Below are 25,113 nucleotides of genomic sequence, written 5' to 3'. Positions count from 1 at the left end.
ATAATATTTGACGATAAACATAGCCAGAGCTATTCTTTGTAGTTTTGGTCATAGCAATGAATTGTGTACACGCAAGTGCTTTAGGAATTTCGTATTAAATGGGAAGTATACTACTACCGAGGCTTTGACTACGATAAAAAGGTAAAATGGGAATTCGTACTAAAAGTATACGAAAAGTAAAAATAGGTACAAAATATTGTACCAAAGATATTTGGCGATACAAATAGTCAGATCTCTATATTTCGTTGTTTTGTCATAGAAATAAAATGATGTACCCACAAGTGCTTTGCTAAATGGTAATGGTACTTAATATTGTACCACTGCCCTTGACCGATTAAAGAAGTCCATAGCACTTTTTTCGAATATAGTTTTGTCATTTAGGGTGCATTTAGATACACCTCTATAGGTTTCAGAGTTTTTTTTTTATTTTTTTGAAAAATTGTTCCAAAATGTACGAAATGTACCAAAATGTACTAAATAGTGTACATTTTAAATTAAAAAAACGTGATTTAATATTTGTCCGAGGCTTTGGGAATTCGTACTAAAAGTGCACGAAAAGTACTAAAAGGTACAAAATATTGTACCATACATATTTGATGATACAAATAGTCAGAGCTCTATTTTTAGCAGTTTCAGGCATAAAAATAAAATGGTGTACACACAACTTCCTCAGGAATTTCGTACCAACGTGTTTCAAGACATTTGGAGTCAATCTAGCGATGTCCGTCCGTCTGTCTGTCTGGCTGGTGCGCACGATAATTCTAAATCGGATAATCCCATTTAGTCCACACTTGGTACATCGTAATATTATTGTCAAACTTATATTGGGTTCGGAGATGGGCAATATCGGTCCACTGCTTCTGGACCTCTCTCACAGAAAGTCAAGGCAAGATTGTCTTCAAATTACACACATCAAAATATTTTTAATATATCGGTCCGTAACTCCGGTTCTGGTACCTCCACACAAAAGGTCGAAATTTAAAAAGAAAAATCTGCTCAGAAAGTAAAGCAATAATACTATTTTGTTACATCTTTGCAATTTCTAATATTTGCGTCAGCTCTAGGTCAGGTGCACAAATGGATAATATCGGACCACTCCATGAAGTGCCTCCCCCACAAAGGGTCAAAATTTTGAAAAACATCCGTTTCCCTTCATATTTCACACATTCCATTATTTATACTAACACAAAATCTGCTGTGAAGATGGATCCACTAATTTTTGTACTTCCCCCACATATGGTCAAAATTTTGAGTAATTATAACTCTTATAAAATCCGATATACGAGTCCCATTGCTTTTTTAAATTACACACATCCCATTATTTCTACTTACACAAGATCTGCTGTGAAGATGGGATATATCGGCCCACTCATATCCATGAAGCTCAAAAAACCCGAAATTACCATCCGATTCCATTCAGTCTTGGTATATCTCAATATTTCCATCAACACAAGATTTTTTTTAAAGACGGTAGAGATCGGACCATTTCTTCTGGTAGCTCCCCCACAAACGGTTCAAATTTTAAATAACCAAAACGATATAAGCATCCGGTTCTCTTCATATTGCAAACATCATAATGTTTTTACTAGCCCAAGGTCTAGTAGGAAGATGGGATATATCGGTCCACTCCTTCTTGTACCTCCCCCACAAAAATGGTCAACATTTTGAGTATCCATGAAGTTCATAAAACACGAAAATAACGTCCGATTCCATTCAGACTTGATACATCTCAATATTTCCGTCAAAACAATATCTGTCATAAAGATTGTAGAGATCGAACCGTTTCTTCTTGTACCTCCCCAACAAAGGGTTCAAGATTTTGAAAAACAAAACGCTCAAAGTAAGCGAAATAAGCATCCAAATCTCCTCAAATTTCCCACATACAAACATTTTTGCTAGCACAAGATCTGTTGTGAAGATGATATGCATCTGTCAACCCCCTCTGGTACCTCACTCACAAAGGGTAACAATTTCCAATACTTATATCTGTCATAACTTGTGAAACAATTCCGCGAATGTTTTCAACTTGCTCTATCTAAATATTACTCTTAACCAGAAATCTCTGATATGAATATTTTTTATAGGAATTTAAAATTTCGCATAAAATTGAACATAAATGTTCGATAACCTTCAAATTTTGTACATCCCAAAATTCTACCATCTGTATTAGATGAAGTATGAAAACGGAATGCTTCGGTCTGCTATTTCTGTGGCCTGATGCATATTTCCATATTTTCCAAATATTTGCACATATCTCATATAAAGTACAGGAAGTAGTCGATATAGTCCAAATCTGTCACGTTGTAATATTTATATCAGTCTTATGTCAGATACGAATTGGTCAATATTGGCCAAATGTTTAGAAACCTCCGCCATAAAGAATGAAGATTTTGAATAATCATAAGTCAATGCAATGACTTTCTTTTTATACCCTCCACCATAGTATGGAGGGTATATTAAGTTTGTCATTCCGTTTGTAACACCTCGAAATATACATTTTAGACCCCACAAAGTATATATATATTCTTGATCAGCATAAAATTCTATGTCGATTTAACAATGTCCGTCCGTCTGTCCGTTCCTGTGGAAATCACTCTAGCTTCCGAACGAAATGAAATAAGTTGATAAAATTTTACTCAAATGTGTATTATGTCTGCAGGTCTTTTGGTTTTGAAAATGAGCCATGCAGGTCCATGTCTTCGTATAGCCCCCATATTACGGTACCTCCCGAGTTTTTTGATGATTTTAGCGACATTATTTACCGGAATTGTTTCAAATTTGGTATTTGAAGTTCGTAATAGATACTACAGCATAAAACAGAAAATGGGCCATGTAGGTCCACGTATAGCCCCCATTAAGTAACGGTGCCTCCCGATATTCGGTATTTTGATGATTTTAGCGACATTATTTACGGTAATTATTTTAAATTTTGTATTTGAAGTTCATAATGGATACTGCAGCATAAAACAGAAAATGGGTCATGTAGGTCCACCTCTTCGTATAGCCCCCATATAACGGTACCCCCCGATATTCGGTATTTTGATGATTTAAGAGGCATTATTTACCGGAACTATTTCAAATTTTGTATTTGAAGTTCGTTATGAATACTATAGCCTATGACAGAAAATTGTCTGTGCAGGTCCACGTCTTAGTATAGCCCACATATAACGGAACCCCCGATATTCGGTATTTTGATGATTTAAGAGGCATTATTTACGGGAATTATTTCAAATTTTGTATTTGAAGTTCGTAATGGATACTACAGCCTATGACATGATAACCTCCACGTACCTCCCTATATTCGGTATTTTGATGATTTTAGCTACATTATAAACAGATTTTTTCTCAAGTTTCACATTTGAATATTGTAATAGCTTGGGACAAAAGTTGCCTATGCAGGTCCACGTCGTCGTATATATACGGCTACATTCGGTATTTTTAAGATTTTAACAGAATTTTTAACGGCTTTTATTTATTTGAAAATTGTTAAATTTGTACCAAATACCGCACTTACAGCTTTTTTACTTGTTTTAAATGTGGTTCAAAATATTTTTTATTTAGAGGGCTACTAGTACATATTTACCCCATTTTTAGGTGGGTCTAACGGAAAATAGACATTTTAAACCCTTAATTATAAAATACAAAAACAACTTCAAAATGTTTATCGTTAGGGAGCGCCCAGATACATGAGGCTTAGATCTAAAAATTGAAAAATTTTAATTTGAGCATTTTTCGAAAAGTTGAAAGTTTTTGTATAAAGAATTTTGTCTAATTTAAAGGAAGTGTGGTCTTGTGACCTTTAAAGGAACATTACGACTCAACTCAAAACCAAGTTCATTATTTGTATATCGTACATTTTATATTCTCAAAAGTTGAGATCATTCCCAAAAGAACAAATAAAGAAAAATATATATTGATTTTATTTATTCTTTTATGTATCGTATTTCAAAATAAACATCTTCGATCATCAGTTTTGAATTTCAAAATAATATTGAATAATTTAAGAAAATATCCAAAGTTTCCAATTTCAATACATAAATATTGAACATCTTTGAGGTATTGCATTTCGTTTTGATTACCATCAAATATTGACTTTGTAATTGTCAACTAAATACCACCCATTCCGAGTTTCGCATCGAATTCCTTTAATCACCCACCCCCAAAAGATGTCAAAATGACGCAATACTCACATCTTAAAGTCATTTCAGCTACGGAAAACCACAACGACAACACACTCTGCTAGAGCGGTCGGTCCTGGGAAGAGCGGCGCCGACGAAAATTCCTAATTGAAAATTAAATTTTAATACGAAATTCAATTACTAGGCAAACAATCAAACAAACATATAAACCAACAAATGAACAAATGTTCGAAAGAAAGACGCCCTGCGAGAAGAATATTTAAGTAGGCATTCCAAGGGACATTTTTGTGGTCCATTAAAACGAAAGCAGAAACTAAAACAAACGATTATTGATATTAGGGGGGAAATATGGAATAATGTGAAATTCCTCTTTGTGGTGGTGGAGTTGTATTACAAAAAAAAAAAACAATAGATTTTGAAATTATAAACAAATACAGAGAATACTTACCAAGGGCAATGTTATTATTATTATTGTTGTTATGTTGATGGAATTCGTAGCATAGAACTCTGAAAGGGAGAGAGAGAAGAATTAAAATTAGAAAATTGTTGAAGTGAATTCGAAAAATTATTTTTTAAACTTTAGGGAGCTCTAAGAAAGAATTTTATAAAAATTATAATTTTTGAAGCTCTTATTTTTATACCCTCCACCTTGAAAAGGGGGGTATATTCAGTTTGTCATTCCGTTTGTAACATCCCTAAATATTCGTCGTAGACCCCATAATATATATATATATATATATATATTCATAATCAGCATAAAATTCTAAGACGATCTAACGATGTCCGTCTTTCTGTCTGTCTGTCCGTCCGTCTGTCTGTTGAAATCACGATACAGCCCACATTTTTTGAAGTAGAGCGTCAAAAATTAGCAGAATAATTTGTATTATGTCTAGGATGGTTGGTATTGAAAATGAAATATATCGGTCCACGTTTTGGTATAGTCCCCATATAACGGTACCTCCCCGTATTCGGTATTTTGATAATTTTTGCCACATTTTTTCACGGATTTGTCTGAAAACTGGTATTTTTAGGTTATAATGGATCCTAGTTCGTGCGGCGAAACATTGTCACTCCGTTTGTAACACCTCGAAATATACATTTTAGACCCACAAAGTATTTATATTCTTGATAAGCATAAAATTCTATGTCAATTTAGCGATGTCCGCCCGTCTTCCGAACGAAATAAATAGATTGATGACATTTTCGGTATTTTGATGATTTTAGCGACATTATTTACCGCAATTGTTTAAAATTTGGTATTTGAAGTTCGTAACAGATACTACAGCATAAAACAGAAAATGGGCCATATAGATCCACGTCTTCGTATAGCCCCCATATAACGGTACCTCCCGATATTCGGTATTTCGACGATTTTAGTGACATTATTCACCGGAATTATTTCAAATTTGGTATTTGAAGTTCGAAATGGATACTACAGCCTAAGACAGAAACTTGTCTGTGCAGGTCCACGTCTTCGTATAGCCCCAAATAACGGTACCTCTCGATATTTCGTATTTTGATGATTTTAGCTACATTATTCACCGATTATGACAAAAGGTACCTATGCAGTTTCTTGTAGACCCTAATATAACAGCTACATTCGGTATTTTTAAGATTTTAACCGATTTTTTTAACGGATTTTATTGTTTTTTGAGAATTACCAAATTCATTCCAAGTGGTGGAGGGTATTCAAAGTTCGGCCCGGCCGAACTTACAGATTTTTTAATTGTAGGTATATAATATCTTCGGAAATATTTTAAATAAAACTACGAGAATTATTTTATGGAAAATGTTAACTCCCCAATCTAGTCAACTAAGAGATATTTTTGAGGGTTTTTTCAAAATTTAGTGAAAAACTCCATTTCAATGGGTTCGTAGCAAGTCAAAATATTCTACAAAACTAGTTATCATCAAATTCTACTATAGGTCCCAGAAGTCATCAAAAGTCTAAATCTTACTTACGCGCCAAAAATTCACAAAATATTAAAAACACATTTAAAGGTTAAAGCCGTACTTTATGTGAGTTTATGCAAAAATCTCCAACAAAGCATCAATTTAGAAGGACGACGTCAAAGACAAAAGTATTCTTTATCAAATTTTACTATCTGTCGCCAAAGAAATGAAATCTCTATTTTCAATGTATATAAAAAAAAATGTGGATCAATGTTCCCTACTTTTTTGTTCAATTTTTCGCCTGACTTTTTTCGAGTTGGCGCCTGAAAGTAACATAAAATTTCGTTTTTGACGAATTCTGTCAAAAAAAAATCACACAAAATTACACTAGTATCCTCAGAATAAAACATGTATCAATGTACAATAGTTTTTATGAAAATTACATTCAAAATGTATGTACTAGAAATGAAAATTATGACCTTGCTTGAGGGTTTATATCATTTGATACGGCCACAATGTGCCACATCGAAATAAATGTTTTATACCTTAGGTCTCTTTGGACCAAATCCGTTTCGGGATATTTCGAGTTTATCTAGGGATGTCCGTCGATACTTCTGTATCTCAGGCAGGCTGGCTGGTTGGCCGGTGCGCATGATAACTCTCGAAGGAAAGGCATCGATCCACAAAAGGTAAAAATTCCATTTTGTGCAAACCTTGCTTATCACATTTTTTCTGTCAGTGCTAGGCTATTTGCGAAAATGGACAATATCGGCCCACTCAATCAAGTAACTCCCCCACAAAGGGTCGAAATTTTTAAATTTTCATTCAACTTTTTACACCCCAAAAAAATCGTCAAAAATCTTTAATTTTGAAATTTTTTGAGGAGGATATTAGTAAAATCATTGCACAATGGAATTTTAGAATTTCAGTTCTTTCCCTTCACCCAATACCAAATTTAGTACCACTTAGTACTTTTCGTACAAATATAGTATTATGTAGTATGCATTTCCAAAATCACCTCCGTATTTCAATCCCAGATACCAAATGTGACCTCAATATCAAATTTCAGGATTTCAGCTATTTAATGTCCCCCATTACGAAATTTAATACTATTTAGAACAATTATAATGCAGAGACCTCATTCTCAATTTCAGAGACCTCAATATGAAATTTGAGGATTCCAGCCCTATCCTTACCATATCCATCTCCAATTCTCAAACACAAATACCATAAGTAATCTAAATAACACATTTTAGGATTTTATAGCTATCCCTTTACCCAATACCAAATATAGTACAATTCAGTACTTTTCGTACAATTGAAACCACCGAAACCACCGTTATATGTCAAGACCACACACGAACAGCGACGCTAATACCAAATTTCAGATTTCTAACATCATATTTTCACCCAATACCAAATATAACAAAATATAGTATAGTACACATTTTCAATACCAATACTTTATTACAAGCCCACCACCAACTTGAAACTGAAATACAAACTTTCGAAATTCCAACATCCTCCGTTCATCCACAACGAAATTCTTCCAAATTTAGTTCCATTTACTACAGTTCTTACATTTGGTACACATTTCCAAAAACACATCCACATCTGAATTCAAGACACCAACAGGGACCTCAATATCAAATTTGAGAATTCCAGCTCTATTCCTTGACACAATACCAAATTTAGTACCATCTAGTACTTTTCTACAAATATAGTACGCATTTCCAAAATCACTTCCATATCTCAAAACCAGATACAACAGTGACCTCAATAGTAAATTTCAGGATTTCAACTCTTCAATTTCCCCTATTACAAGATGTTGTACCATTTAGTACAGTTAATAGTACATATGTCCGAAACCAGCTTCATCTTTCAACCACAGACACCAAGAGTGAAATCTATGTCAAATTTGAGGATTTCAGTCCTATTCCTTCACCAAACACCAAATTTAGTACTGATCCGCACTTTTCGTATAATCACAGTACACATTTCTAAAACCACCACCATATATGTTCATGATATTCGGTATTTTGATGATTTCAGCCAAATTGTTCAATGGAATTGTCTAAAAATCCAACTAGAAGTTTTTCCTAGCGCTTTACCCCCTGCAAGAGAAATGTCTATAAAGGCCCACGATATCGTTTAGCCCCCATACAACGGTACGCCCCCCTTGTATTTGTTATTTTGATGATTTTAGAGACATTATTCACCGGAGTCGTTTCAAATTTCGTATTCAAAATTCGTCATGGATCTATAGCCTGTGACAGAAAATTGTCTATGCAGTTGCAGGTCTTCGCATAGACCCGACATAACGGTACCTCCCAATATTCGGTATTTGGATGATTTTTACGACTTTATTCACCGGAATTGCTTCAAATTTGTTATTTGAAGTTCCCAATAGGTACTACAGCCTTTGACAGAAAATTGTCTATGCTGATTCAGGTCTTCGCATAGGCTCCATATATCGGTATTTTGACGATTTTAGGGACATTATTCACCTGAGTTGTTTCTAATTTCGTATTTAGAGTTCGTAATGGGAACTACAGTCTATGACAGAAAATTGTCTCTACCGGTCCAGGTCCCGGTATAGGCCCATATATCAGTACCTCCCTATATTCGGTATTTTTACGATTTTAGGTACAATATTCACCAGAATCGTTTCAATTTTGGTATTGGAAGTTCCCAATAGGTACAGCAGCCTTTGACAGAAAATTGTCCATGCAGGTCCAGGTCTTCGTATAGCCCCGATATAACCGTGCCTCCCTATATTCGGTATTTTTACGATTTAAGCTACATTTTTTCAAATTTCGTATTCAGAATTCGTAACGCGAACTACAGCCTATGACAAAAAATTGTCTATGCAGGTCCAGGTCTTCGTATAGGCCCAATATATCGGTACCTCCCTATATTCGGTATTTTGACGATTTTAGCTACATTATTCACCGGATTTTTTTCAACTTTCGTATTGAATGGCTTTTGAGAAAATTTCCTATGCAGGTCCACGTCTTCGTAAAGACCACAAATATAACGGCTATATTCGGTATTTTTAAGATTTTAACAGAATTTTTAACGGAATTTAATTTTTCTTTTTTTTTAAATTTTCAAATTCTTTCCAAATGGTGAAGGGTATTCAGGGCTTGTTTTTTTTTTCATTTATTTATTAATTAATTATTATTATTATTATTATTTTTTTTAGTTTTTGCTACCTCCACCCCATTGTGCTAAGCGTTGTACGTTTGGCCCGGGTAAAAGTTTAAAGAAGTGGCAAGCTTATGGCACGCCGATTGCCTGACTGGCTTACAACAACCTAACACACACACACACACACCCAAGACCTCAACTCAAGAGGCTAAGAGCTCAGCTAAAAGCCGTAACATCAACGGTACATTAAATGTAAGTCAGACGTTGGACAAAGAAGACGTTCAAACGAAAACGAAGCGGATTAAAAACCAAAACCAAAAAAAATAGAAACAGAGAAACGAATTTAACTCTAAACTATTCGAACGGACTAACGCGTAGCAAATGAAACTGAATTCAGGAAAAACAAAAACTAGTGTGAAACGAAATTAGAACGCCAGAGGTGTTTGAGAAAATAAGAAGTAGAAGAAGAAAAAAAGAAAATCTCTAGAAGAAGAAGAAGGAAAATTTGCCAAGAAAAAAAAAGGAAAAGTGAAGTGCAAAGGAAAATATGTGGAAATTTCAAATCATTTTTTTGTTAATAATTTTAAGTTTTCTCAATTCGATTGAATCGAAAAGTGATGAAGTGAACGATGAATTGCCCAAAGAATCCCAAAATGTGACGGATAGTGTCCGCCTGGCAAGGGGTTTGAAATATCCGCCCAGAAATGTCCATGGTCCTATTTTCAGCTGGAGGCGAAGACAGCCTATCCAAATACGTTCCAGGGCAGATCATTTCCCTTTGAGACCCCAACTGAGAAGGGTCCATAACGGGGTGCTGCCGGCCAATCAGCAAAGATTTGGTTTTGAGAATTTAAAATCCTCCAAATATGTTAATGGCAAGGGAGCCCTGCCTTTTGGGGCGGGGCTAAAGGGTTCCTCTTCGTTGAAGCAACAATTGTTGGGAGTGCATCCGAATGGTTTACATGTTCCAGCCTTGTCTCAGCAGTATGTGCAAAATTTCAAGGCCTCCCCAGCCTTTAATGGTCAAGCGGTGGTGATACATCCCCCTCCACCGGCAGCTACAGGACCAGGCCAGCCAGGCGGAAATAAATTGCAAAAACAGCAGCAGTCAACTCAGCAGCAGCAGCAGAATTTGGATAATTCCTATCCCAAATACATCAAACCCCAACAGCAACAACAAAAACCCCAGCAACCACAACAACAACAACAACTCCAACACCAACAACCATTAAAATCCACTTCGCATGATCCCGCTATGCCATATCCTGATTTCAAACAGTATCCCATACCCGACCAACAGCAAATGCAGAAGTACAACGAACAGCATGACAAATATTTGCAACAACAAAAATATCTAACACCCAGAGACCCGGTGGCCTACTATCAGCAGCAGTATCACCAGCAACAGCCACAACAACAACCACAGCATTTATACCAACAACAGCAGCCACAGCAACCTCAGTCTCAGCCTCCAACTTATTCAGTTCAACAACCTGCCTTTTCGGCCGCACACAACAAACCAGTTCAACTGGCTGCAGGTTTGTCGGCACAACCTTCCATACCCATACATGAGCTAGGATCCTCCAACACTCAAACAGGCCACTCACCAACAGCTGCCACCATTTCCGCCACCAACCAACAGCAGCAGCAGCAACCACAGCAACATTCAACATCCTATGGCCATGGCCATGCTGGTGGTCCAGTGAAAATGTATTCGGTCTATGAGGAAAACGACATGACCGAATTGCACAACAATGACTATCAAACGGCCCAGTATGAGAGCTTGGAAAAGGAGGCCCAGGAGTATCTGAGATTCATGAATACCAATGATTATTTCTTGCCCAAACGAGATCCCAACTACAGACAGATTGATGAGGAAAACGATCGGAGGCAACAACAATACAGCTTACAAAAGCAACAGCAGCAGCAGCAGAGCTACTCCCCAATAGCTGCCGGATCCTCGCAGTATCCCCAACAAACATATCACCCCCAACAACAGTATTCCGCCCCCAAAACGGAGCCAAGCCAACAAATCTATTACGGGCAACATCATCCAGATTCCTCAGTGGCTGCCTCCCATGCATCCTCTGCCTCCTCCTCATCATCCCAGTTCAAGGAACCCATACAGGTCTCCAAACTTTTCTATCAAGATGAGACTCCCTCAAATGGCGGCGCTGCCGGGGCCTCAACGGTGGTAAGGACCAGCTATCAAACGGCCTATAATGCCAATCATTTTGGCAATGCCGACAAGGGTATAGGCAAAAATTCCGCCACCTCCTCCTCGCCCGTGAGTGTCAACAATGTCTACAGTCAGGTGCGCCAATCTGCCCCCATCAGCGGCAACAGCAATCGCACCCCTGAACCCATACGTTTTGAATTTACCGAACGTGATGCCATGGTAGGTGGCATTGCCTATACCCATGCTCCTCAGACCCATTATAAATATAAGGCAGTGGATACACCAGTAACGCCAAGAATATCCGGAGTGGGCAACCCACAAGCAACAACAACAACAGCTTTACCTTCCACATTAAGATCTTCGGCGTATTTGGGCGAAATTAAACCCATCGTTGAGGTGGAAGACGATCCCGAGGATGAGGATGATATTATGCAGCAAGCTGGATCGGTAAGTCAAGTGGTGGAGATTCGGGAACATTGTTACTCTATGAAAACTTAACTGGATCCCCTTTTCGGGGGCAATAGAAAACGTTAGCTCCAACCAGGGCTTCGAAGTTCAGATCGATTTCTTGTAGCAGACTCGGTGTCGAGGCCAATTTACTGTACCAATACCGGCGCCTGACCTTAATTCCGATATTTGTACAAGAATTGACCTCGAGTCCGCCTCTTATCCAAGAAGTTAATTTCGACTACGAAGCCCTAAATTCAGCCATTTTTTTCTTTTCAAGAGTCAGGACGAGCCCTAGGTTCCGTATCTTCACCCTACGCACATCCCACCTTACAGGGGCTCTTACTCTTCTGACATTTTTTATACATTTCAGACTTCGGCCTTATTGATATTGTTTCGACACCAACTGCTTCTGATTCGAGTCTCAAGAAAAAAAACTTCGCCGGGCCAACCCCTATTTTGGCCAAACAGTTTTGGGTCTCTCAAAAAGTTAAAAAAAAATATTTTTTTTCAACATGATACGGACTCAAAATCTCAAATTATAACCCATGCAGTTGAAATTCAAATAACTGGAATTTTGGCCTATATAGGAGGCCAGGGTCACAATCTGAAGAGAGGTTGTGGCATCCACACCAGACACTCACGAATTTCACAAATTTCAAAATTTCCTGAAAATATAGAAATGACTTCCTGGAAATATTATTGTTTGGGGCCTAAATTAACAGTTAATAGTTTTTGAGAGTACTTCTTCTTATACAGGGTGAGATAAAAAAACTGCAACGAAGTCAAACGACATAATTTTTACATTTTTTGAACAAAAGCAAAAAACGTTGGAAATAGCATCAAATTTTAGAATAAGATTAGATTTTTTCGAATTGGTCACCTTTGGCACAAACTATGGCCTTCAAACGTCCAATGAAACCGTCACACGCTGCCCGGATGTTGCTCTGCGGTATTTTAGCCCATTCCCGCCAAGGTAAGGTGATAGACACTTTGGTATTTTTTAGGGTTTTCCAAAATACCCCAGACATAATAGTCCAACGGATTGGTATCCGGAGATTTTGGTGGCCATTGTGCGCTGGAAATTAAGCGAGGAACCTCATTTTGTAACCATTCTTGGGTGGCGCGTGCTGTGTGCAAAAGGTGCTGAGTCCTGATGGAATATCCAAGGCCTGCGGCCAAAATGTTTGCTTGCCCAAGGCTTTAACACACCCTCCCGAATATTTTCCCGATAATATTCGGCATTTATTCTGATGCCACGGTCGATTAATACGAGCGGAGAGCTACCATCGGCTGTTATGGCGGCCCATACCATCACCATGGTCGGCGCTTGTGTTCTGGTGGCCAACCGAAGGTGCACATTTTCAGCTGACCTCTTTGGCAAGTAAACACGATCAGTTTGTTGTTGTTGTTTACAAACTGCTGGACAACGAATGTTTTCTCATGGGAGAAAACCAAATCCGGAAGTTTACCACTTTCGGCCAAGCTAAGCAATTCTTTAGCTCTTTTGAGTCTTTTTTCTTTCTGTAGCGGTGTAAGTTCTTGCACTTTTTGGAATTTCAATGGCTTTACTTCGCGCTCATTTCTCAATATTTGCCGAATAGAATATTGGGATATGTTCAGCTCACGAGCCATTTTTCGGCCACTGCGACACGGGTTTCGATCAAGTCGCTTTTTTACTTTTCGAACCATTTCTTCTGAAGTTGCTTTTTTCTTCCGTCCACTTCCTCGACGTCGGTACCAGTATCACGGTAACGAGCGATGGTAAGAAGACACAAACGATTTATTCATATTTAAATGCTGGAGTGCTCTAACGATAGCCACTTGGTTGGTGATTTTTCAGTCAAATATAAAGAAATCACATTATCCCACTTGAATTCCATCCCGAATAACTTTTTTTCTGGAAAATTCTCACCAAAATGCTTTGGTACGGTTGTAAACAATATAATGAGCTGTCACTGGAATAATTTTAACAGCTGTCGGACGAGTGGTTTAGAAATGACAGTAGTCTGAAGTTGGCTGCAGTTATTTTATCTTACCCTGTATTTCATATTCGCACCAAATCTTGTGTTGGTAGAAATATTGGGAGGAATTTGAAGAAAATCGGACTGTTATTTCACATTTATAGGAGTTAAAATTATTCCAAATTTGGACCCTTTGTGGGGAAGGTACCAGAATGAGTGGTCAATATATTTCGTCTTCACACCAAATCTTGTGTTGGTAGAAATATTGGGTGTGCGACAATTTGAAGATAATCGGATTCTTATTTCACATATTATAGGAGTTATAATTATTCAAAATTTTGACCCTTTGTGGGGGAGGTACTTGTTGGAGTAGGCCGATATTTTTCATGTTTGCAACTGACCTAGCACCGACGAAAATATTGGGATTTGCTAAACCATTATTTCGATTAGGCACGTTTTGGCCATATCATATGATACATTGGTTCTCTAGCGATATGGCTGAGGGTATAAAAATCAAATGTAACTCTGACCTTTAATTCACCAAAAACAACAAGAAATTTAAAATATTTTTCAATAAATGGATGTAGGCAATTTCTTGCAGGGTGTTTTTTTCCATCCATAAAAAATCCAGATTGTTAAATTGAGTATCATTCAGTTGGAAACTTTAAAAATATCGAAAATCAGAGGATACTCCTATATGGGCATATAATGAGGATATCTTCGAAATTTTGTGTTATTTTTGCGAATTTTCTAAAATCCCACCTTATTACAGATTGGACCTGATTCAAAAATTCAAAGTTTAAAATGTTGTCAATGGCTCAAGAATAATGTTCTATTGTTCTCTTCATTTTATTACCCGTCATTCACGAAGATGGGCTACATGGTTCCACTTGTTTTGATACCTCTCCCATAAAAGATCAAAATTATCCAAAAATAAGTAAGAAAATATCAATTCCGGCTTTTCATGTCCTAGTCACGTACGAAATTTCATTGATTCAGCTTGTATCGATCGGTAAACGACAATCTTGTACCTTTCGGTACTTTTCGTGGCCTTTATGTGCAAAAATACCACCTTACTTCATCCTAGACTAAAACCCATGCAAAATGTCAAGTTTGAGCTCTTATCGATGGGAAAATCGATGTTGTACCTTTTAGTACTTTTCGGTCCCTATGGATGGGATTTTTCAAAAATCCCAATATATTTCACGAAAAACAAAAACCTAAGGCAAATTTTATAAATTTCAGGTATAGGTGAATAGGAAAGAAATGGATATGGAATAGCAATGACATGGTAATTTCTACCTTTTCGTACTTATTGATCCCTTAAAGCAGGATTTCTTAGTAATGCCCCCATATTCCCTCATTTCTACGCCAAAAGTAACCCTCTTGAAAAAGTTCAACGTTTTAGATCTTCCTGATCCAACCTCTAAAAATATTGTACAATTTCGTACCCTTGACTCTTTAAGCCAAGGTGACTTAATTTAATATTTTAATGTTCCAGTTCTAACCTAAGGTTCATTAATAATGTTGTACCTTTTAGTACTTTTTATACCTATTATGTATGAAAAGCCAAAAATCCCAGTTGTCACCCTTTATCTAAAATTTCAAAGTATAGAACTTATTAGCAGCCCTATTGCTCAATGTTGTACCTTGTAGTACTTCTCGTATTTTTCGTACTCTTAAATTACAAATTTCGGAAAATCTTGCCTTATGCACGAATGAATCCACGCAAGATTTCTAATTTTTACTAAAAATGTTGTACCTTAGTACCATAGGTACTTTTCGTATTATGATTACTGTGCGTACTAGAAGAAAACAAATTTTCGAAAAAATCCGCCTTACAGGGTGCGATGAAAAAACTGCAACCAACTTCAGATTACTGTCATTTCTAAGCAACTCGTCCGACAGCTGTTAAACGTATTCCCGTGACAGCTCATTATATTGTTTACAAGCGTACAAAAGCATATTGGTGAGAATTTTCCAGAAAACAAGTTATTCCTGAGGGAATCCAAGCGGGATAGTGTGATTTATTTATATTTGGCTGGAAAACCACAAGTAGCTATTGTTAGAGCACTCCAGCATTTAAATTTGAATAAATCTTTTGCGTCTCGTACCATCGCCCGTTACCGTGATAATGGTAGAGTAGCGTAGCTCGATGTCAAGGAAGTGGACGGAAGAAAACAGCAACATCAGTAGAAATGGTTCGAAAAGTAAAGAAGCGCCTCAAGCGAAACCCGCGTCGCAGTGGCCGAAAAATGTCTCGTAAGCTGAACATATTGCAATATTCCATTCGGCAAATATTAAAAAAATGAGCTCGGGGCAAAGCCTTTGAAATTCCAAAATGTGCAAGAACTTAGACCGCAACAGCAATAAAATAGACTCAAAACGGCTAAAGAGTTGCTTCGCTTGGCCGAAAGTGGTGAACTGCCGAATTTGGTTTTCTTCGATGAGAAAACATTCGTTGCTCAGCAGTTTGTAAACAACAACAACAAAATGATCGTGTTTACTTGCCAAAGAGGTCAGCTGAAAATGTGCACCTTCGGTTGGCCACCAGAACTCAAACGCCGGTCATGGTGATGGTATTGGCCGCCATAATAGTCGATGGTCGCTCTCCGCTCACATTAATCGACCGTGGCATCAGAATAAATTCCGAATATTATCGCAAAAATATTCTGGAGTCATGGGCACGCAAACATTTTGGCCGCAGACCCTGGACTTTACAACAGTACTCAGCACCATTGCACGCGTCACCCGCACCACCCAAGAATGGTTACAAAATGAGCTTCCTCGCTCCAATGGCCACCAAATTCTCCGGATACCTATCCGTTGGACTATTGTGTCTGGAGTATTTTGGAAAGCAAGGTTGGCACTAAAAAATACCAAAGTGTCGATAACCTCAAGCAAGCGCTTTGCCGGAAATGGGCCAAAATACCGCAGAGCAACATTCGGGCAGCGTGTGATGGTTTCATTATCCGTTTGAAGGCCATAATTCGTGCCAAAGGTGACCAATTCGAACAAATCTCAACTTATTCTAAAATTTGATGCTATTTCCGACATTTTTGCTTTCGTTCGATATAATTAAAATTAAAACAAATAAAAAGCTGAATACTCTCCACCATTTGGTACAAATTTGGCAATTTTCAAAAAAAAAAAAAAAATTGTTTAAAATTCTGTTAAAATCTTAAAAATACCGAATGTAGCCGTATATTAGGGTCTATACGACGACGTGGACCTGCATAGGCAAATTTTGTCACAAGCTGGTACAATATTCAAATGCGAATCTTGAAATAAACGGTGAATAATGTAGTTGAAATCATCAAAATATCGTGTATAGGGAGGTACCATTATATCGGAGCTGTGCGAAGACCTGGACCAGCATAGACAATTTTCTGTCACAGGCATCCATTACCAACGTCAAATACGATATATCAAACAATTTCGGTGGGTATTGTTCCTAAACTCGTCAAAATACCGAATATAGGGAGGTACTGATATATGGGGCATTTTTCTGTCACAGACTGTGGTTCCCATAACCCTAAACAATTGAAACAATTCCGGTGAATAATGGCGCTAAAATCATCAAAATACCGAATATCGGCAGGTACCGTTATATGGGGGCTATACGAAAACCTACACCGACATGGCCTGTTTACGAACTTAACCTGCCTACTGGTAAACTATGCATGTATTTTTGGCCATCTATCTCAGCCTTATATCTCAATTCGGACAGGCGGACATCGCTAGATAGTCTTAGAATTCTACGCAGATTCAGTATATATATATATATATATATATTTATATATACTTTGTAGGGCCTATTGTGAATATTTCGAGGAGTTACATACGGAATGACAAAGTTAATATAAATAGAATGGTGGAAAGCATAAAAATGTATTTGGGTCAGCTATGAGAATTCGGGATTATTACTTTCTTACTTATTTTTGAAAAATCTTGAACTTTTTTGGGGAGGTACCAAAAAGAGTGGGCTTATATTGCCTATCATCGACAGTGATTTAAGTTTGTTAAAAATATTTTGATGTGCCAAATTTCAACAATCCGACCAGCTTGCTAAATCGACTCGAACTGGCCCGGAAACGGGTTTTATCGTGATTTATGGAGCTTAAGAACTTTATCTCGAAGAGAAACTTTTAGACATCTGTAGCCATGTGGTTTTTTTAGAGGCATACATTTTACAAAAAAATAAAGAGTTGCAATCGACGGATATGGATTTTCCTGGGCGCTGATGTTTTGGTCAGTCACCACCCGAAAAAATCTTAAAACCGCAATGAAAGATTTTCCAATAGTTTTTCGCTCTCAAAAATAAATCGAATTTATTAAAAATTAATTCAACTTGTCCCGAAACTTGATTTTTAAAGTCCTATTCAGGTGGCCTCCTAAACTTGTATTCTACAGTTATTGTATAACCGAATCTTTTAAATTTAAAAAAGTATTTTAAATTTTCAAAATTTTCTTTTTCAATTTTTCCCCAGAACTTATATGGACGCCAACCGTTGCCAAACAAAAATGGCAATAAAGCCCCGGACACCAAAGGCAACAGCAGCGGCAGTTCCACGACAACGGAAGCTCCACCCAGTGAACAGAAAGACAACGAAGACTATTGCGAACGGATTTGTGCCATTGTCGAAGATGAGAATGAAGAAATTGTCTGCGGCTCCGATGGCTACATGTACACCAGTGAGGCCCAAATGGAATGCTATGCCTCGTGTTTGCGAATTGGTAAGTGGTCGTTATTTGTTTTTTTGTTGCTTACTTGCCAAAATGACACTGACCTCTGCTGGGGGGAATGCAAATGTAAGGGAAAAGTTGAAAAAATCTCTTGGTATGCAATTGGGTGTGTTTTGCGACGAGAAAGTGTTAATTTGTTTAATGAGATTTAAGCAACTTATTATTTGTGTTTGAACTTGAATTAAATTTCGAATTTTTTATTATTGCAGATATTACGATACAGGGGAAGGGTTCGTGTTCAGCGAGATAAATGAAGATGAGCGCGGCGACGTTTTGTAGATTTATTTATGCAGATGCCCAACAAAAAAAGATCAACGCATCTATTAAACTCAAATTAGTGAATTAAATAAATTAATTTATTTTAGTTTTTAATGTTTTATTTTAGTTTTAGAGATAAGATTTTATAACGAAAAAGAAATGCAAAATTTTCGATTCGATTAATTGATAAAGAAAAAGTATTTAAGATTAAAAATTAATTTATTAAAAAAAAAAATTTCGTATTCTTTTATTTTATATCAAATATTTATATTTTTAGATAAAATTATTCTGAAAAGTCCCCGCTTTTATTATTAAAATACTTATTAAAATTCTGAGATTTTGTTGTTTGAAAAAATACAAATTTTAAAAAATCGACGTTCTATTACCTTTACCTTCCTAGGTCTACCTCTGGTAAGATTTATGCTTTTAAACAAGTAAAAAAGCTTTAAGTTCGGCCGGGCCGAATTTTGAATATCCTCAACCATTTGGAACGAATTTAGCAATTTTCAAAAAAAGTAAAAACCATTAAAAATTCTGTTAAAATCATCAAAATATCGAATATAGGGAGGTACCATCATATGGGGGCTATACCATAACGTGGACCTGCACGGACAATTTTCCGTCATAAGATGTAGTATCCATTACGAACTTCAAATGCCAAAATTGAAGCAATTCCGGTGAATAATACCGCTATAATCATCAAAATAGCGAATATCGGGAGGTATGGAGGCCATAAAAAGACGTGGACCTGCACAATCTTCTGTCATAGGCTCAAGTATCTATTACAAACTTCAAATACCAAATTTGAAACAATTTCGGTGAATAATGTCGCTAAAATCATCAAAATACCGAATATGGGGGGTACCGTTATATGAGGGCTATATAAAGACGTGGACCTACATGCCTCATATTTTGACATAGGATGTAGTATCCATTACGAACTTCAAATACCAAATTTGAAACGAAAGAAAATATTTTACTGCAGAGAAAGATAAAGGATGATTTTATTTTGCTCCAACTTTCAAAATTTCAAAAAAAAAAAAATCTATTTCTCAGAAAGAGAAAGTATAATCCGATTCTGCTCAAATTTTGCAAATCCTAATATGCGAAAATAGACAATATCGCTCCACTCCATCGAATACCTTCCCCACAAACGGTCAAAATTTTGAATAATTACAACTTTTATTAAAAAATTAAGTAAGAGTCCGATTGTCCTCAAATTTCACGCATCCTTATATTTTTATCAACCCCAGGTCTGGTGCTAAGATGAAATATACCGGTCCGCCACTTAAGGTACCTCCTCCACAAAAGGTCGAAATTTAAAAAAAATATGTATTCTGCACAGAAAGGGGAAGGATAATCGGACTTTGCTTCAATATTGCACGTCCTATTATTTGCGTCAGTGCGAAATTGGACAATATCGCTCCACTCCATCAAGTACCTCCCCCACAAAGGGTAAAAATTTTGAATAATTACAACATTTATAAAAAATGATGTAAGAGTCGATTGTCTTAAAATTTACACATCACAATAATTTTATCAACCCAAGGTCTGGTCTTAAGATGGAATATATCGGTCCACTTCTTCTGGTACCTCCCTCACCAAAAGGTCGAAATTTAAAGAAACCAGTAAAGAAAGTCTTAAAGTCGGGCGGGGACGATTTTATGATACCCTACACCACTTTGCTAATTTAGTTGAGCTTCACATAACAATTAAAAGTTTTTATGGGAGAATTCAATCATACAGGCAATGATTGTACTTTAAAGTTCAAAGGACTAAATATGCCGAAGCATTTGTATCTTTTAAATTCGGACTTGTATTGCCCATTTGGTGAAAAAATTAATTCAAAATCAGATAAAGATATATATGGGAGCTATATCCAAATCAGAACCGATCTCGATAAAATTTCGCAAAGATATTTCTGGCCATTATTTGATATATTTCCCTGAATATCGTTGTTACGGAGTGCATATTATGGCTGTGGGTAACCAATATAACAAATCGGATGAACAATATACATGGGAGCTATAGCTATATCTGAACCGATCTCCACAAAATTTGACATATTAGCTTCTAGACTCAATTCGGTCGTAAATGCCAAATTCCATCCCCTTTAGACAAGTATTAGACGTTTGGCGCACAATATAAGGTAAATCGGACAAAGTTATATATGGAAGCTATGTATATTCAAATCTGAACCGATCTCGATAAAATTTAGCAAAGGTATTTCTGAGCTGCATTTGATATATTTCCCCAAATATTTTTGTTACAGAGTGCATATTACGGCTGCGGAGGACAAAAATAACAAATCGGATGAACAATATATATGGGAGCTATAGCTACCATATATATATATATATCTGATCAAATTTGGCATGCTTATTTTCAGGTCCAATGTGATCGTACGTGCAAAATTCCATATGATTCGGGCTGATATTACACGTTTAGTGCACAATAAAAGGCAAATCGGACGAAGATATATATGGGAGCTATATCTAAATTTTTACCGATTATCTGCAATTTCAATAGGGTTCGTCCTTAGGCCAAAAAAATGTTGTTTGGAAAATTTCATCTCAATCGGATAATAAATGCGACCTGCATTTTGTTCACAAGAATACATGGACAGACGGACGGACAGACGGACTGACATGCATAAATCAACTCAGAAAGTGATTCTATGCAGATCATCAAAAGGAACTATGGGTCTATCTCGTTTCCTTTTGCCTGTTACAAACAAATGCACAAAGACATAATACCCTGACCACCTCGTGGTGTAGGGTATACAAAATTATAGAAACAAAGTCGTCGATTAATCTAAGGCTTTGGCCTAAAAGAAGTTTTTAAAAAATCTAGAACCTAGCTATGGAAAATTTTTAATCAAAGAATACAAATTCAAAAAATTTATTTTTTTTAATTCACGATTATGGCCTTTAAAATTAGTTTCATGAAGCCTTTAAAAATTGTAAAAAAAAAGTCGTCGGTTATGAAAACAAGAATTTTTGAAGTCAATAGCTATGGCCTCTAAATATATTTAAAAAATCCACGTTTATAGCTTCAAAATACTTATCGATTTTGGCCTTTGAAAAATATGTTTTACGGAATTCGCACTTTTTTTTATACCCTCCACCATTATATGGAGGGTATATTAAGTTTGTCATTCCGTTTATAACACCTCGAAATATACATTTGAGACCCCACAACGTATATAGTATATTTTCTTGATCAGCATAAAATTCTATGTCGATTTAACAATGTCCGTCCGTCTGTGGAAATCACTATAGCTTCCGAACGAATTGAAGTAGATTGATAAAATTTTACTCAAATGTATGTTATGTCTGCAGGACTTTTGGTATTGGGCAAAAAATGGGCCATGTAGGTCCACGTTTTGGTATAGCCCTCATATAACGATACCTCCCGATATTAGGTATTTTGATGATTTTAGCAACATTATCCATCGGAATTGTTTCAATTTTGATATTTGAAGTTCCAAAGGGATAGTATAAGACAGAAAATAGCCTAAGCCAAAGACAGAAAATTTACTGTGCAGGTCCAGGTCTTATAACGGTACCTCTCTTTTTTCGGTATTTTGGTGATTTAAGCGACATTATTCACCGGAATTGTTTCAAATTTGATATTTGAAGTTCGAAAGCAATACTACAGCCTAAGACACAAAATTGCCTGTGCAGGTCCACGTCTTCATATAGCCCCCATAGCGGTACCTCTCGATATTCGGTATTTTAATGATTTTAGCGACATTATTCACCGGAATTGTTTCAAATTTGGTATTTGAAGTATTTGAATGGATACTACAGCCTAAGACAGAAAATTGCCTGTGCAGGTCCACGTCTTCGTATAGCCCCCATATAACGGTACCTCCCGATATTCGGTATTTTGACGATTTTAGCGACATTATTCACCGGAATTGTTTCAAATTTGGTGTTTGATGTTCGAAATGGATACTACAGCCTAAGACAGAAAATTGTCTATGCAGGTCCAGGTCTTCGCATACGCCCCATATATCAGTACCTCCCTATATTCGGTATTTTGACGAGTTTAGGTACAATACCCACAGAAATTGTTTGAGATGTCGTATTTGAACTTCGTTTTGGATGCTACAGCCTATGACAGAAAATTGTCTATGCTGGTCCAGGTCTTCGCACAGATCCGATATAACGGTACATCCCTATATACGATATTTTGATGATTTTAGCAACATTATTCACCGTTTATTTCAAGTTTCGAATTTGAATATGGTATTGACTTATGACAAACAATGCCTATGTAGGTCCACGTCGTATAGACACCATTACCATTTAGTACAGGGTTGCCCATATTCGACGGACCCATCTGGCAACGCCATAACTTTTGACTGAGATGTCACATCGCTTAATGACATACCGCGTTTGAAGCGTCAGTCCAAGCAGATTTTTACCATGAACCAATACACGCCACGCGAGCGCTCTAAAATAGTTGAAATTTACAAGAAGTCAATTGAAAAACATTAAAAAATGTGAGAAGTGCGCTTTCTAAGAACACCATTAAGCGTTTATACGAAAAATTTTCGAGTGGTAAGGCTCTTTCTAATCCGAAGAGGCCATATAAAAGTCGACCAAGGCGATCGGCCGAGAATATCGCTGCCGTACGAGCCAGTGTTGAGAGGTCCCCAAGAACATCCCAAAAACGCCGTTCTCAGCAGTTGAGCATGGTTCGGTCCACTTTACAACGGATTATTCGCATTGATTTGCATTTGTTCCCGTACAAAATTCAATTGACGCAAAGAATGTTGCCTGCGGACAAGCCTCGTCGATTGGAATGGGCTCAAAGGGCCCAAAGGTCCGTCGAATATGGGCAAACCTGTATACCCAAGTGCGAATTTCCAAAGCTTCCTTCATACCCCAATCCTACACTTTCCCAGTGATCCCAAATGCCAAATTTTAGCATGCCACCCCTGTTGGTTCGCCGAAATACAAATTGTACCAAATTTAGTACATATAAAGGACAGATATGTACGAATTTCCAAAACCTCCTGCAAAACAAAATCCCACACTCCAACAGTAATCTTAATTCCAAATTAGAATTCCAGCTCTATTGATTCCACTAAATTAAAATTGTACCAAATTTCGCACATATAAGCACAAATTTCCAAAACTACCTACATATCCCAATCCAACAAACCAAAAGAAATCTTATTTCATTTTTTAAGATACCAGCTCTCTTAGTTCACCCAAATTGAACCAAATTTAGTACCTTTAAGTACTAATTTCCAAAACTACATACATTACTAAGTCCTTGAATGTAGTAGTAACCATATTTCTAAATATCAGAATTCCAGCTATATCGGTTCTATCGGTTCACTTAAATCGAAAATGTACCAAATTAAGTACAATTTAGTACTTTGCAAATTTCGAAATATTCCTCCATATCCCAAGTCAACACTCCGCCAGCAATATTAATTTTAAATTTCAGGATTCCAGCTCTATCGATTTCCCTAAATTCAAATTTTACTAAATTTAGTACCGTTTAGTACTTTTCACATACAGGGTGAGATGAAAAAACTACAACAAAGTCAAACGCCATCATTTTTACATTTTTTAATTTTTATTGAATGAAGCAAAAAGTGTTGGAAATAGCATCAAATTTTAGAATAAGTTTAGATTTGTTCGAATTTGTCATCTTTGGCACGAATTGTGGCCTTCAAACGGCCAATGAAACCGTCACGCGCTGCCCGAATGTTGCTCTGCGGAATTTTTGTACCATTCCCGGCGAAGCGCTTGCTTGAAGTGGTCGACACTTTGGCATTTTTTAATGCCAACCTTGCTTTCCAAAATACTCCAGACACAATAGTCCAACGGATTGGAGATCCGGAGATTTTGGTGGCCATTGTGCGCTGGAAATTGGAGCGAGGAACCTCATTTTGTAACAATTCTTGGGTGGCGCGTGCTGAGTGCAATGGTGCTGAGTTCTGTTGGAATGTTCAAGGTCTGCGGCCAAAAAGTTGTTCGTGCCCAAGGCTTTAATACACCCTGCAGAATATTTTCGTGATAATATTCGGCATTTATTCTAATGCCACGGTCGTTTAATACGAGCGGAGAGCGACCATCGGCTGTTGTGGCGGCCCACACCATTACCATGGCCGGCGCTTGAGTTCTGGTGCCCACCCGAAGGTGCACATTTTCAGCTGACCTCTTTGGCAAGTAAACACGATCATTTTGTTGTTGTTGTTTACAAATTGCTGAGCAACGAATGTTTTCTCATCGAAGAAAACCAAATTCGGCAGTTCACCACTTTTGGCCAAGCGAAGCAACTCTTTAGCTCTTTTGAGTCTATTTTCTTCCCG

The 25,113-nt window shown here is 37.0% G+C and overlaps 1 protein-coding gene across 1 annotated transcript; it reads left to right on the top strand.

The window, feature by feature from the left end:
- The first annotated feature begins 9,622 nt into the window (after nt 1-9,622).
- On the top strand, nt 9,623-19,092 carry LOC101888830 (putative mediator of RNA polymerase II transcription subunit 26). Its single transcript, XM_020036871.2, has 3 exons — nt 9,623-11,808; nt 18,263-18,509; nt 18,728-19,092. Exons 1-3 carry the CDS (start codon nt 9,730-9,732, stop codon nt 18,766-18,768), a joined length of 2,367 nt encoding a protein of 788 aa, XP_019892430.1. The 5' UTR covers nt 9,623-9,729; the 3' UTR covers nt 18,769-19,092.
- The last annotated feature ends 6,021 nt before the right edge of the window (nt 19,093-25,113 follow it).

The sequence above is a fragment of the Musca domestica genome, unplaced genomic scaffold (assembly GCF_030504385.1).
Source record: "Musca domestica strain aabys unplaced genomic scaffold, Musca_domestica.polishedcontigs.V.1.1 15, whole genome shotgun sequence".
NCBI classification, from domain to species: Eukaryota; Metazoa; Arthropoda; class Insecta; order Diptera; family Muscidae; genus Musca; species Musca domestica.
The sequence above is the reverse complement of the archived record's forward strand: the minus strand, read 5'-3'. Positions and strand labels throughout refer to the sequence as shown.

Bases quoted from the DNA above. Each gene is read 5' to 3' on its own strand.
- LOC101888830 (XM_020036871.2), top strand. From the start codon at position 9,730: ATGTGGAAATTTCAAATCATTTTTTTGTTAATAATTTTAAGTTTTCTC. The intron at 11,809-18,262 runs GTAAGTCAAGTG...ATTTTTCCCCAG, and splicing joins TTATGCAGCAAGCTGGATCG to AACTTATATGGACGCCAACC. The intron at 18,510-18,727 runs GTAAGTGGTCGT...TTATTATTGCAG, and splicing joins TGCCTCGTGTTTGCGAATTG to ATATTACGATACAGGGGAAG.